The sequence below is a fragment of the Trachemys scripta genome, chromosome 1 (genome assembly GCF_013100865.1).
Source record: "Trachemys scripta elegans isolate TJP31775 chromosome 1, CAS_Tse_1.0, whole genome shotgun sequence".
Classification (NCBI taxonomy): domain Eukaryota; kingdom Metazoa; phylum Chordata; order Testudines; family Emydidae; genus Trachemys; species Trachemys scripta.
The window spans coordinates 26,433,438-26,445,387 of NC_048298.1; the positions used below are offsets into that span (position 1 = coordinate 26,433,438).

Sequence of the window (11,950 nt, forward strand, 5' to 3'; positions counted from 1 at the left end):
GAGTGAGAAGCATCCCCTTCAATTACATTGTGTAATGGCAGACAAATAAAAGGAGACAAGTTTTTAAAGTGCTTTTATACCAATGCTAGAAGTCTAAATAATGAAATGGGTGAACTAGAGTGCCTTGTATTAAATGAGGATATTTATATAATAGGCATCACAGAAACTTAGTGGAATGAGGATAATCAATGGGATACAGTAATACCAGCATACAAAATATATCGGAAGGACAGAACAGGTCATGCTGGTGGGGGAGTGGCACTATATGTGAAAAAGTGTAGAATCAAATGAAGTTAAAAAAAAAAAAAAAAAGGTATCTATCCCATCCACCTGGGCCCTTTTAAATCGCCAGGCCCCTGGGCAATTGACCCCTTCTCCGCCTCTCCCCCCGGTCGCCTGGTGGCAGGCCTGACCCTTAGTAAATTGTTCCAATGGTTAATAACTCATTGTTAAATGGAAACAGGAAGCCAAGGGGAAAAAAGCCAGTAAGGTTAAGTGACAAGGTTTTAAGAAGTTATTTGAGCCAAAAAGGAATCCTTTAGAAAAGGGGATCTAATTCTAGTGAAGTCAATAGACAAGAGCATCAAACTACAGCAGGTAGCATAAGTGCTGGAACTAAGGGTGTGTGGGGGGGGTGCTGCAGCACCCCATGGTTTCAAGGGGTTTCCATTATATACGGGGTTTACAGTTTGGTTCAATGGCTTTCAGCACCCCCACTATAAAAATTGTTCCCGCACCTCTGGCAGGTAGAGTGCAAGATGAAAATTAGGAAGCCTAATAGGGTCTACAGGAGTTTGAAGATCAAGTAGCCAAGGACACAGAAATAAACAAGAATTTCTAACTACATTAAAAAAACCGGGTAGCCTGAAAGAATCAGCAGGCCTGCTGGACTAACAGCATAAAGGGTGCAGTTAAGGAAAATGGAGGATAAGGACATTGCATAGACACTAAGTAAAGACACTGGGGGTAGATCTGAGCTAATAATGGATTTTATGGTTAGGGACCAAATGGAAAAATCCAGAAAAAAATCTGGCTTGATTCTAAACAAAATCAATTTTTTCCTTAAATGTTTTGTTTAGTTGAAAAACTTAAGATTTCATTTCAAACAAAAAAAAAAGTCAAATTCAACACTTTTTTTGTTGTTTATTTCAAACAAGACATTTTCAGGTTCTCTTTTTTTTAAATTGGTCAATTTTGAACTAAATCATTTAGAAATGCACCACTGTGAATGAAATCCCTCCCCCTCCCCCAGCTTTTTCGTTGGCTGAAACTATTTGTCAAATTTGATACACATTCACAAATAGTTTTGGAGCATAAAAAAAAAAAATCTTTCTTGAGAAAATTTCACCCATCTCTTGCTGGGAGACACTTAACTCTTCCTATACAACGAAGAGGGGATACTGGTAGAAATTGAGGTATAAGAATGGTGCTAGAAAAAAGCAACACATTAAAATCCAGGTCACCAGAACCATAGTCCCCAAAAAACTTAAAAATGATGTGGTTAACCTGTTAAAGAAAAATATTCTGAGAGAAATCCTGGTCACACTGAAGTCAGTGAGAATTTTGTCATTGATTTCAACAGAGCCCGGACGTCTCCCTCAATTTCCCAATTAAAACCTTTTAGAACACTGGAGGACAAGTGAGGCAAATGTGATCATCTTTAATTCCCAGGATCACCTCATGTTTTTTTGTTTATTGTTTGAAATCAGGCTTTTCTGAGTAATTACAATTAATTTAGTGAGTTTTACCTTCAGTACCATGTAAATTGGTTGGAATAATGATTAAGAATTAAATTTTAGTATTTAATGTGATGACAGGGACAAACCAAGCTTCTGTAAGAAGAAAAATCATTGTATCTCTTCCAACTGATTTTGTCAAAATAATGGCTAAATTAAAGAACCAAAACAGTTTTTTTTTTTTGTTTTTTTTTTGAAGTTCCAGATAAGCTTTCACAGTGTTCCTCACAAGAGGCTATTAAGGAAACTAGAGTAGCCATGGAGTGGGAAGTTACACACCATCATGAATTAGAAACTGGTTAAGAAACGAAAAACAATAGGAATAAATGGCTGATTTTTATTAGGGCAAAGAAATTAACATACGAGTCCCTCACAGGCCTGGTCTAAACTACAAAGTTATGTCAACATAAGTCTACTTGCATCAACCTCGTTGTGCATGCGTCTACACTCAACTTTGTCTCCAGCTGACACGTGCCCCATTATAGCAATGCAGTAAAACCACCTCCCTGAACAGCATTGAGCCAAGGTAGAACTACTGAAGTTGTCTCAGGATGAGTGTAGACACTGACACCTATGGTGACCCTAACAGTCCTCCATGAGCTGTCCCACAATGCCTGACACAAACCACTGTGGTCACAACTGTGAATCCCACTGCTCAAGGGTCATGGAGACGGAAGCCATTCCCCATCCCTTTTAAAACTCCTATGTATTTTTGAAATGCCTTTTCCCGATTGCCCAGCTTGGTGAGCAACCTACTAGTTCTCCCATGTTGCGTACAATGGCTCAAACAACCATGCCAGTTATATGCTGTAGAATGTGCTCCTGCCTGGAGTAAACAGGAATATTTCTCCCCAGAGGTCCAGGAGAGCCAGAGACTATGGAGGCACAGGTACTGTCAACTCAAAAACATTGACATCTATGATCAAATTACATGGGGGGGGGAGAATGCAAATAGAAGCATATGACAGGGATCAGTAGCAGCACTGCGTGAAACAGAAGGAATACTGGCAAGCATATCACAAAGCCAGGGAGACCAACAGATATCTGCTGCCAAGCCGCGGGCCTATTGCTTTTACAAGAGCTAAATGCCATACTTGACAGACTCCACCAACGCCCTGCAGAGCACTATGGATACCTTGGAGGAGCGAGAGTCAAAGATCCCTTCTGTGAACAGCAAAAAGGAGGAGAAAGATGGGGCACATGCAACTGGTGGGGTCCAGCTATGCCACAAGCTAGGACCATTTGAGACTCCACCAGAGTCTAACCACTCCTGCCAGCTGAGCTTGATGGAGGGGAAGGAACCTTGGGTAAGTATGAGAATGTATATTTCATTACTATGTTTAAATGTACAGATGCTACCCCGCCCAACTTAGCAGGACATGGGTATAGATTTTTCATTATTTTACTCATACGAGAAGTTGGTAAAACAAATAGGTAGAATTGGCACCTGCTTTTCATATCTTTGTTGGGTTAGACCGGACTGGGGAGTGGGGAGGGATGGGATAGGACTTGCAGAGCAAGTTGTTTATGTACATAAGGAAGTACCTTGTATCCTCCTGAGAGATCTCAACAAAAAACTTCAACAGAGATATTCTGCAGTCCTCTCCCAAAGGTTTCTAGGGACGGCAGCCTTATTTCTTCCTCCATTATAGGACACTTTTCCATGCCAGTCTGTGCAGACTTCAGCAGTCACCACTGCAGTAAACAAGCTAGAGGCATAGAGGCCCAAGCGGCTCCAGGACGCCAGCAGCAGCTGTACATTTTGAACCTTTGTTACTCTCAGGAGCGAGATATCAGAAAAATCAGCACTGCATGTGGAAAATAGTGCCAGTACTCAGTGACATTTCCATGTACTCAGACCCAGGGAAACAGGCCGAAATTGTACTGCTTCATGTGACTGAGCAATTCCTTCCTCAGCTATACTCACCATGGGACTGGACAGCAGTGCAACATTGAGGTGCTCCTAAACTGAACTCTCATAAGCATGTCTTATTTAAAATTTTAGGGGAGCAAGGGAAGGAGTTCTGACCCTTAACTTTTGCTTTCTGTTGTTACTATAAATAACTCTTATCTGTAGCTGCTCCTGGTGCTGCCTTGAACACTTGACCATGATAAGGAAGAGAAAGAAGAGGACTCAGGAGGAGATGTTTGCCGAGATCTTGCAAGCCAGCGTTACACCAAACCACGAACAGAGGGACCTGGATGGTGAATATTGCAGACAATATGGAGAAGCACACTGTAATAATTGTAAGTGTATACCAAGTACCATACAATCCCTTACAGGCCCTGAAACTTCAGAGCCAGGTAGAGCACAAACATACCACATTACCGTGGTTGACTGTTAAAGTGGCCTTTCAAAGTGTTCCTCAGCCACATAGCTCTGTGTTGAGCTCTTCTAATAGCCATTGTGTCTCGCTGTTCAAATTCAGATGACAGCCACTTCATCTCTCTCCTCCTTCACAACAGCAATTTCCCCCCCATTGCCTCACAGATATTATGCAGGACACAACAAGCAAGCTATAGCCATTGGGATATTTTTTCTCACTGAGATCCAATCTAAACACTGCCACCAGCATCTCTTCAATCTACCAAAAGCACATTCAACTGTCATTCCACACCTGCTGAGCTGGTAGCTGAATTTCTCCTTGGTGTTGTCAAGGTGGACAGTGTATACTTTAATAAGCCAGGGGAGCAAGGGGTCGGCAGGATTCCCCAGCATCATTATTGGCATTCCAACATACCATTGGCAATCCACTAGTCAGGAAAAAAAAAAAAAAAAAAAAAAAAAAAAAAAAGGACCTGCTTCAGCTTTCTGAGCAATCCTGTATTCTTAAAAGATGCATGTCATGCACCTTCACTGACAACCCATAACGATACTGGCAAGGAGTCCCTGGAGATCCACCAACATTTGTTTAATCACAGAAAACTACCCTCTTCTGTTGATGTACTATGTGGCAAAATAAGCTTGGGCCAAAATAGGAATATGCATGCCATCTATTTCCCCCGCAACAGTCCAGGAACACCACTACTGCAAAGCCATCTACTATGTTCTGAATGTTACCAAGTCACAGTCCCACACAGCACATGACAACAGCCCCCATTGTGGATTTTCCATAATGATTGCCCATTGACTGGCAGCAAGCCAACACTGCAAGCTTCCACAATACGATTACCATTCACTTCTCAGCTGTCAGCGGAACTCTCATTCTGGCGTCCGAGCTGGCGTGGGCTCAGCACACAAACGCAGGAACATGGCCTTCTGCATCCGAAAGTTTGGCACCCACTATAATGTAGGTTTGGGACAATGAGTAATGTGATCCAACCAATCAGTGCTTGTTTCTTGCGCCCAGAAGCATCACTCCACCATCTTCTGCTGCTCAATGAATACCACCAAACGCCTTGAATTGGTTTTCACTGTGTGTCCCACAGCAAACAGTCCTCCATGAAATCATCATGTCCCCCAGTGCTGTTCTTCCTAAGGCTCTACAAATACCGAAGGATTGTGCGTCCTGTGTTTCCAACGCTTATGATGATAGTGCATATCTACATGGGCTCCATGCTTCTGTCAGAGATGTCAGACACCAAAAAGTGCTTCAGGGTGTGTGGGATTTTAAAAAAGATGAAAAAATATGGGATCTGGATGGCATTATGGGGATTTGACCCCCTTGCTCCCAATCACGATTTGTTCTGTCCCACCTTGCGTTGTCAAAATTTCCCAAAAGATAATGCTCCAGAGAAGGTGATTGGCACACTGGGATACCTACTCACAGTGTTTCACATTGTGCATTGACACAAGCAATCCTGGTGAGCATGCGCAGCACGGATACAAGAAGCCAACTATGCACACACATGAGTGATTCACTAACTGCGGTGGCTTTATGCCAACATAATTTATGTTTGTCTAAGTTTGTAGTGTATACCTGGTCATAGTTGTGTACAAGAATTAGTAGTGTTAATATATTAATATGGAAAAGGAGATAAGCAGCAAGGTAGAAAAAATTATTGATGACAAAACTTATTTTGGATAATTAAGACTAGAGAAGACAAACTTCAGATGGTCTAACAAAGCCAGGTGAGCAGGCAGCACAATGCCTAGTGCAGTGGTTCTCAAACTTTTGTACTGGTGACCCCTTTCACATAGTAAGCCTCTGAGTGTGACCCCCCTAATAAATATATAAAAAGGTGTTTTTAATTTAACACCATTTTAAATGCTCGAAGTAAAGTGCGGTTTGGGGTGGAGACTAACAGCTCACAACCCCCCATGTAATAACCTCACGATCCCCGGAAGGGTCTCGATCCCCAGTTTGAGAACCCCTGGCCTAGTGCAATTCATTGTTACCAAATGCAAGGTAATACATCTTTGAAGAAACATGTTAAACTAGGGGACTCCCATTCCATGTCCTCATCCTACCCCCATCCCTATGCCAAGGGTTCTGACACACCCATGTCAGGAGTTCTGTCTTCTCCCATTAATCTGCCCACCAAGGAGTTCCCAGAGTGCAACCTGGATGTAGGACGGCTGAGCTAACTGTCCCACCAACTTGGGGTCTCCCTCTAACACTGAGATGCTGTTGGCAAGCTGCAAACCACTGGCAGGTACTGCACTTACACAGACATCCACAGGCAGGGACACACCCAACTGAGTTACATGAATGCTTCTCCCAGCCACTCATGAACAATAGAGAGGCTCAAGCCAATTCTCCCCAGCTCCCCAGCCTTGCACCCCTGAACTATACCATCTTGCCCTGGTCAGAAGCCTGACCAGTGTACGTTCATTACTCAGTTCACCCCTACCTCAATGTGGAGACGACACACGCTAGCCTTTGTAAACTGAGCGGAGATTTCCCAAGAACTTTAACCAAAACACACTAGTTTAGATAAAATATAAAACAAATTTATTAACTACAGAAAGATAGATTTTAAGCAATTATGGTTAGTAAGCATAAAGATCAAATAATAAAGCATAAAGACCTAAAAAATAGAAGTACATTTGCAGTCTGAGTTCTATAACTAAACAGGATTTGAATCAAGCAGTATTTCACCCTGATAGATGGTACAGATCATCAAGGCACAGGCTGAAACTGCCTCCTAACCCAGAGCCATCCTCCCAGTTCAAAGTCTTTGTCCTCCAGACAGGTTTCCAGGTGTTGAGTTGTGGCGGGAGTGAGGGCGAGTCATGAGGTCATTTCCCCTTCTTTTATAGTTTCTTCCAGCTTGCTGGAAAGATCTTTTGCTATGAGGGGAGTTAAGCTGTCTCCATTGTATACATGCTCTCTCTGAGACGGTTGTTGGGAGAGTAGATTCCCTTCAGCAGGTCTATTGTACCCGAAAGGCTAGTTGTGAGTGTGCCCAACCTCACAACATATTTCAGTAACACACAACAAAACTTCATAACTTCACATCCAAAGACAGTACATACAATCCAACAGGATATTCGTGTTCGACATATCAAGACTTAAAATGATACCTCACAAGGCATACTTTGTACAAAACATATTAATTATATGGCAGTGGTAAATATGGGGGGTTCCAGGGTGCTGTTTTCAGTTACAGAGTGCCACACAAGGGTTCTGTGGGTCCCCCAATAACAGTCCCTGGCATATGACAATTAGGGTCACACAGAGCCCCTACCATGGTGAGCATGAGGAAAACGAAGGGGCACAGATTACAGGGAGTTGCGGGGAGTCCCTGAAATAGAAAGGGGAAGGAGGGAGGCACACAGAGTTTGTGAGGTGGAATGGAGACACACCAGGGGCTCCATACATTGTGGTCAGCCTAGAAAAAGCAACAGAATATGCGACCTCCTAGTTAAAAACTGCTAGCATTTTAAATCAGAAGAACTTTCCCCTTTTTCAGCTATGTTGTTTCACAGTAGAACCATAACAACGTATCTTCACCTTTAAGATATTACAAATGATTTAGCACATCCGTGAGAACACTAGTTAACTAAAAAGTTTAGTTTTCAGAAATTGCTTTTGGCTTTCACAGATACAAATTTGTTTATTCAGTTTGTCAAATTAAGATTTCTCCCCTACACTGAGGATTCATTTAGAGATGTTTACAAAGTAATGCCACATTAATAACTCTTGAAATCTTTATTTAACAATGATAAACCAAGTACTAAAAAGGAACATTTTCACTCTGCAAGACACATATGCCCCAACATTAACTAAACAGCTCATTTAGTGATATAGCAATTACTGACAGGAGCCAAAAGTGATACCTTATACAAAAAAAAAAAAAAAAGAACCACTTTCCTATAAGCCTGCATGTGCTACCTTCTTGATCTTGGTCCCTGTACACAGTGCATGTCTCCACAGTTCATCTAACAGGTTGCTCAATACTGAGAATGAGGCAGGCAGAGCTAGACTATATACTAGACTAACTGCAGGTAGGCAAAACACATGCAGGTATGCAAGGAAACAATTTATGAGTATGATTATGTGAAACACAGTAAATTTAATTTATTTCTGCAAATTGTTTTTAGTGTCATACAGTGTAAAGTGTTATAAAAATATTTATCTTATTGGTCCCAAAAAAGGATAAGATAACAGTTTCCTGCTTCAAAAAACTAGAAGTGCTTGCTGCATATTTCTGGGGGCCCAATTTATAATGCTAAGTTGGCCTTGCAACTCAGCACTGAAGAAAACTGTGCCTAGCTTGCAGCAAAGCTCTAAATCCATCCATCAAACGTTAACTCTTACCTAGAATAATTATGCCAAAACAAACTTTTTAATACCCTGCCACCTCTAATTTTTGATAGCTTGGCCCAGTGACCCAACAGGACTTTCCTGCCATACCATATGAGATACAGAGATGTTTTTAGAGGAAATGGTGACAACATGCTGATTGTTCACATGGTATTCCTAACCAAAAGATCAGAGTCAAGTTCACAGTACTTATTTTTAAAGTCCTACGTGGGCAAAGAGCCAGCTACTAAGTCCCTCTCACTCCCCCCACCCCAACCTCTTCACATTACATTCACTAAAGCTAATAAAACTCAGATTCAAATTCATGGGTGGGTAGAGGGGAGGGCTGACAGTTCTGAGTCTGCTCTCCACTAGAAATGAGTTCAGTAACAGTCTTGCCCCATTTAGGACAGATTATAAATTCTGTTCATGCTGGATTTGCTAAATAATCATGTCACTGACAATCGTTGCTTGGACGTCATCCACTGGGATTGGAACACTAAATAAGCAGCTTAAACCAGAGGTGGCTTCTTCCTCAGAGACTGAATTATGCATCCATTTTTATAAGGTGTCCATACAGTAAAGGACATTATATATGTGTGCAACAGCTCTTCAAGGTTTTTTATTATTAGAGGTAGACATATAACGAGAAGTAAAACTTACATCATATAAAAAAGTAGAGGTTTCCAACTGTATCAAGTATACAATGAAGGACACTAACTGTAGCATTAACTTTGACCAAACTACCAGCTTTAAGCTATATTAAGGAGTATCAGGCCTACTCTAGCCTTTTCTGACAGTTTGCACTGGAATCTGTAGTGTAGATGATGCACAGGCAGTCAGCAGCATTTTGAACAACACAGCAGTTAAACACTGGCAAACTGATCTATTACACTGGCACTCCTACTATTGCGACCACCAGTGGAGCTACAGTAGTGGAAATCTAAGAAAAAATATCTAGTACAGACTGAGTTTAAGAACATGCAGCACAACTTACACCCATACCACAAAGATTCTGAACAGTATTTTAAAATTTATTAGAGAGCAGTATTTGAGACCTACTGGTGGTTAGCCTCAAACATGGTTCCAACTTGGAAGGTTCACTTACACCTAGATGCCCAGATAGCAAGTATGAAAAATCAGGACAGAGTGTGGGGTGTAATAGGCACCTATATAAGAAAAAGCCCTAAATATCGGGACATCTGGTCACCCTAATTACACCCCTCCCCTCCCCAAAAGAGACATGGTAAATTCATTGACATAGTGCCTGGAAGGGTAATATACATGGGTTAAACCAGTTTTGAAAGCAGTTTCACTAAGGTCTGGTCTACATTAGAAAATTAGGTCGGTTTAACTACGTCCATCAGGGATGAGAAAAATCCACACCCGAGTGGAGTAATTAAACCGACCTAAGTCCCCATGTAGACAGCGTTCGGTTGATGGAAGAATTTGCCCATTGACCTAGCTACTGCCTCTGGGGGAAGTGAATTACCTTGCTGACAGAAGAACCCCTTCTGTGGCTGTAGATGTCTATACTGAAGCACTCCAGCAGCAGCAGTGCAGCTGTAGCATTTTAAGTGCAGACAAGCCCTAACCCCTGATTGACTTGGTAAACTGATCTAATTTTCTAGTGTAGACCAGGCTTAACCATAGTTTCACAGTTAAAAATACTTTTTTCTTCACTACTCTAGAATGAGACCCTTCCCTCCAGATCCTAACCAATACATCTCTCAAACAACTTCTACAGTGAGACTGAACAAAGCTTTAGAGACATTAATACAGTAAGTATGTTATAAGTTACAAACATACTAGCAATAATAGTAAAATTTAAGGGCACTGTAAACTAACTCACACCCCAAATTTGGATTTTGGGGGAGAAATGCACAAAGGTTGGGATATTCAAAGCCAATTAGGGTTATTTAGTCATAACTCCTATTCATCATTTCAGCACAAGGAGAGCAGCTAAGGAGCTGGGTTTGGAAGTTTTACCTGGAGAATCTGACACCCAATATTAGCATTGATTGTTCCCTTTACAGCATTGTGAAATCACGACCAGAAACGAAACAAACGTGAAGCCAACCAGCACAGCTTCACTGTCCAAAGTTGAATAAAAGGGGGGGGGGGAAAGAGCTCCATGAGAAAAGCTAAACATGGAACATTCTTTCAGTTGCTTTAAGAAGCTGTTAGTAACACGGACAAGGGGTTTTCAATAACATTCATTTTACAATTTTCCCTACACAGCCCTTCTCTGGGATCCCCCAAAACACCATCTTTATAGCTGGCAAGAGTGTTTTTTTTTTAGAACAAGGCGGGTTCCTGGCCAGACAGCAGCATCTCCCCTTCGCTGTTACACCAGCTAGGTACCCAGGCTAGTCGCTCTCCGAACGCGAGGTTTTTTCATAGCACGCCCCAAGTGACATGCTGCCGCTGAGCACTTAGCAACTGCCCGTGCGCAGCCAGCGGGCACCGCGTAACCACTGACACCCTCGGGCCTCAGGCCCCCACAAACCCGCTGCGGGCGGCGCCAATGTTCGCCAGCGCTGAGTGTCACCCGGCGCCGGTTTCGCTTTCTGCTCGCCTCCTCTCTCCAGTTCCCGGCAGCCCCCTCCCACCCCTCTCGCTTAAAGGGGGCACAACCCCCGCGCCGGAGATACCCTGCCAGGCCTAGCCCAGCCCCTCCACCAGTCCCCCGGTCTCATGCCGCCACCGGGACCACCGGGCAGCCTCCAGCCCTCCCTGCAGCTAGGGGGAGCCCCAGGGGCAACCCAACCCCCTCCACTGGGTACCCCGGCCTCATGCCACCACCGAGACCCTCCGCCAGCCTCCCCCCGGGGGCAGCTCCCCTCCAGTCCCGGCCCCGTGCCGCTCTGCGGCGACCTGCCCAGCCCGACAGGCAGCGGCCTCAGGTCCTGCCGGTGCCGTGCGCGGCGGCGCCCCCCCGTGCCCCGCTAGCCTCTGGCCGGGCGCCGTCGGGAGCCCGGTGCCCTGCGCGCCATGCGCCGGCCGAGCCCACGCACGCAGAGGTGACCCCGGCCAGGCCCGCCGCCCCCTACCTTGTAGGAGTCGGTGGCGAGCAGGATGTTGAACTCAGCGCCTGCCGCTGCACGTTCCATCTCGCCGAGCACGAGCCGCCGCCGCCGCCGCCGCGAGCAGGGACAATCACAAACGGGCTGTGCCACCGCCTCCTCCCCTCGCTGCCAAGAACCACCCTGGGGGCGGAGCCACCGCTCTATCCCCCCCCCCATTAGATTCGACCTGCGACGGGAGGAGGTGGGGCTATGAGGTCACGCAGAGGGCGGGACCTGCGCCTCTACGTATTCTCGAAGTGAGCGGGGCGGAGCTAGCACTTCGCGTTCTCTGTCGTGGGACTCGATCGCCCGGAGGGAGGAAGGGGGCGGAGCCGAGGCGGTGATGCCAAAGGGTCGGGGCTCCACTCTCTCTTTCTATTGGCTGGGATTCCCGGAGCTGGGCGGCAGGAGAGGGAAAGATGCTCAGTCAGGAGAGCTGGTGACCAAGCGGGGAGGG

At 44.5% G+C, this 11,950-nt stretch overlaps 1 protein-coding gene across 3 annotated transcripts in view; it reads right to left on the reverse strand.

Annotated features, from left to right (window-relative positions):
* NAMPT (nicotinamide phosphoribosyltransferase) overlaps positions 1-11,632 on the reverse strand; it is a 60,010-nt gene extending 48,378 nt beyond the window's left edge. For all 3 annotated transcript variants that reach the window (XM_034766564.1, XM_034766549.1, XM_034766557.1), the window contains exon 1: positions 11,479-11,632. In XM_034766564.1, the coding sequence (XP_034622455.1) occupies positions 11,479-11,538 (60 nt within the window). In that variant the 5' untranslated portion in view covers positions 11,539-11,632. The remainder of the gene's footprint in view (positions 1-11,478) is intronic.
* Positions 11,633-11,950: the final 318 nt, after the last annotated feature.